This window comes from Mesocricetus auratus, unplaced genomic scaffold, assembly GCF_017639785.1.
Source record: "Mesocricetus auratus isolate SY011 unplaced genomic scaffold, BCM_Maur_2.0 Super-Scaffold_100022, whole genome shotgun sequence".
NCBI classification, from domain to species: Eukaryota; Metazoa; Chordata; class Mammalia; order Rodentia; family Cricetidae; genus Mesocricetus; species Mesocricetus auratus.
Window position 1 is genome coordinate 16,752,296 of NW_024429203.1, and position 2,369 is coordinate 16,754,664.

The following is a 2,369-nucleotide window of genomic DNA, read 5'->3' on the forward strand; positions in this document are numbered from 1 at the left end:
ATTATTTTTTTTATAAATTTTTTCTATGACTGTTTATAATCATTTTTTTCTTTCTTAGCCCTACACACATTTTTAAACACACTATTACCTCTTTACTTGTTTAGAGTTTTTTTCCCCATCTGAGCCAACTTTACTATGTATCTGTAATATTTTCTGTCTGTATGGGCAAAACTTAAATGACAGAGCAGCTTAACTCATGGTGTGCTTCCCCCAGGCAGTGGCCAGGAGATTCATTTCTGTACCTCAGCCCACATGAGAGACTGCAGAACTAGAAAGCCACATTTGGCTCCATTTTTGTGTGTTTGGAATCTTTTAAAAAGGTTTCTCAGGTCCCATGTGGAAATACACAGTGCCATGTTGGATGCCATTTGTAGGTAGAGCTTTTTTTTTTTTTCAGTCAGGACTGCCAGTCAATTCTCTTCCACCAGAGGTCTCCCAAATAACCTCACAGAGACTTAATATTCATTATAAATGCTTGGCTAATAGCGTAGGCTTGTTACTAACTAGCTTTTGTACCTTAACCCATATTTCTTATCTACACTCTGCCACATGGCAGTACCTTTTTTCAGCATGGCATGTTCATCTTGCTTCTTTCTGCATCTCCTGTTGACTCCCCTGAGTCTGCCCTTCTTCTTCCTCATACTCTCTTTTCCACAACCCCCCCTCTGCAAGTCCTACCTCCCCTTTTGCTGTCCAGCTATTGACCAGTCAGCTCTTTATTAACCAATGGGTGTAATACATATCCACAATGTACAAAAAGATTGTTCTACAGTACAGTCCATTGCCATCATGGTGAGACATGATGGCATGCAGGCAGACATGGTGCTAGAGAAGGAGTTGAAAGATTTACATCTTGTTATGAAGGCAACAGGAAGTGAACTGAGACACTGGGTATGGCTTGAGCATATATGAGACCTCAAAGCCCATCCCACAGTGACACACTTCCTCTAACAAGGCCACAGGAACTCCAACAAAGCCACACCTCCTAATAGTGCCACTCCCTTTGGGAGCCATTTTTTTTCAAATAACTACAGACTTTAAAAATCAGCAAATGGAAATGAGAGCTAGAGAAAATAAGTAGAAGAAACACATACTTAACCATACAAGGAAATGATTGTTTTATCTTCACAGTTGTGTAGACTTGTAGAGGTTATCATACAGGTGTGTATAATCACTTATTCCTATATGGAGAAAGATTAACATTTACATCATAAGAGTTTTCTCCTCAGTGTTTTGTCCAGGGCAGCCTTCACCTCCTTGTTCCTCAAGCTGTAGATCAGGGGGTTGAGCATGGGGATGACCGTGGTGTAGAACACAGAAGCTACATTCTCCTGGGCCAGGGAACTGGCAGTGGAAGGCTTTAAATACATGAACGCTGTAGATCCATAAAACAAGCCCACAGCTGCAAAGTGGGAGCTGCAGGTGCTGAAGGCTTTAGACCTGCCCTCAGTGGAGCTGATGCGAAGGATGCTGGACAGGATGAATGCATAGGAAATGAGTACTGTTAAGCTCGTGACTACAATATTGAACCCAGCTAAAAAGAAGACAGTCATCTCCACATCATAGGTACTAGAGCAGGAGAGCTTCATGAGGGGGAGAATGTCACAAAAGTAGTGGCTGATGAGGTCCTCACAATAGTGTAGTTTTAGCATGAGGCCAGTTTCTATGGTTGAGCCAATGATTCCCATGGCATAGACAAAAGCCACCAACAGGGAGCAGAGGACAGGAGACATGATGATGTTGTAAAGCAAGGGGTGGCAGATGGCCACATAGCGGTCATAGGCCATCACAGTGAGCATGTAACACTCAGCAATGACGAAAACAAGGAAGAAGTAGAGCTGAGACATGCACCCTGCATAGGAGATGAGGTTTCTTCGGGACACAAAGTTGGTGAGCATTTTGGGGGTGATGACAGAGGAGTAGCAGAGATCCACGAGTGACAAGTTGCTGAGGAAGAAGTACATGGGAGTGTGAAGCTGTCTGTTGAGTCCAATCAAGGTGATCATGCCCAGGTTTCCCACCATGGTGACCATGTAGATCCCCAGGAAGAGGAGGAAGAGGGGCAGCTGGAGCTCTGGCCTGTTAGTTAGTCCCTTGAGGATGAACTCTGTCACCATGGAGTGATTTTGTGCAGTCATTGTGTCTGGGTAGGAGTCCTGTGGGGTGGGAGAGAAGGATCTTGTGAGGGTCTGTCCTTGTCCTACTTGGAACAACTGCTTTTCTGCATTTGACACTTGCTGGGCAACTCTGATTATGGCAGATGCATCTTCTCCACACCGCTGCTCTTTGCTGTCAGAGCTAGCCTAGGGTTTCACAGGTTTTGAAGCTGAGAGCCATAGGGGAAGGCCTGAATTTCTTACCAGTTTCAT

At 44.3% G+C, this 2,369-nt stretch overlaps 1 protein-coding gene across 1 annotated transcript; it reads right to left on the minus strand.

Moving 5' to 3' along the window:
• Positions 1–1,169: 1,169 nt before the first annotated feature.
• On the minus strand, positions 1,170–2,138 carry LOC121133494 (olfactory receptor 151). Its single transcript, XM_040730141.1, has one exon. The coding sequence runs from the start codon at positions 2,136–2,138 to the stop codon at positions 1,209–1,211; it is 930 nt and encodes a 309-aa protein (XP_040586075.1). The 3' UTR covers positions 1,170–1,208.
• Between the last annotated feature and the right edge of the window lie 231 nt (positions 2,139–2,369).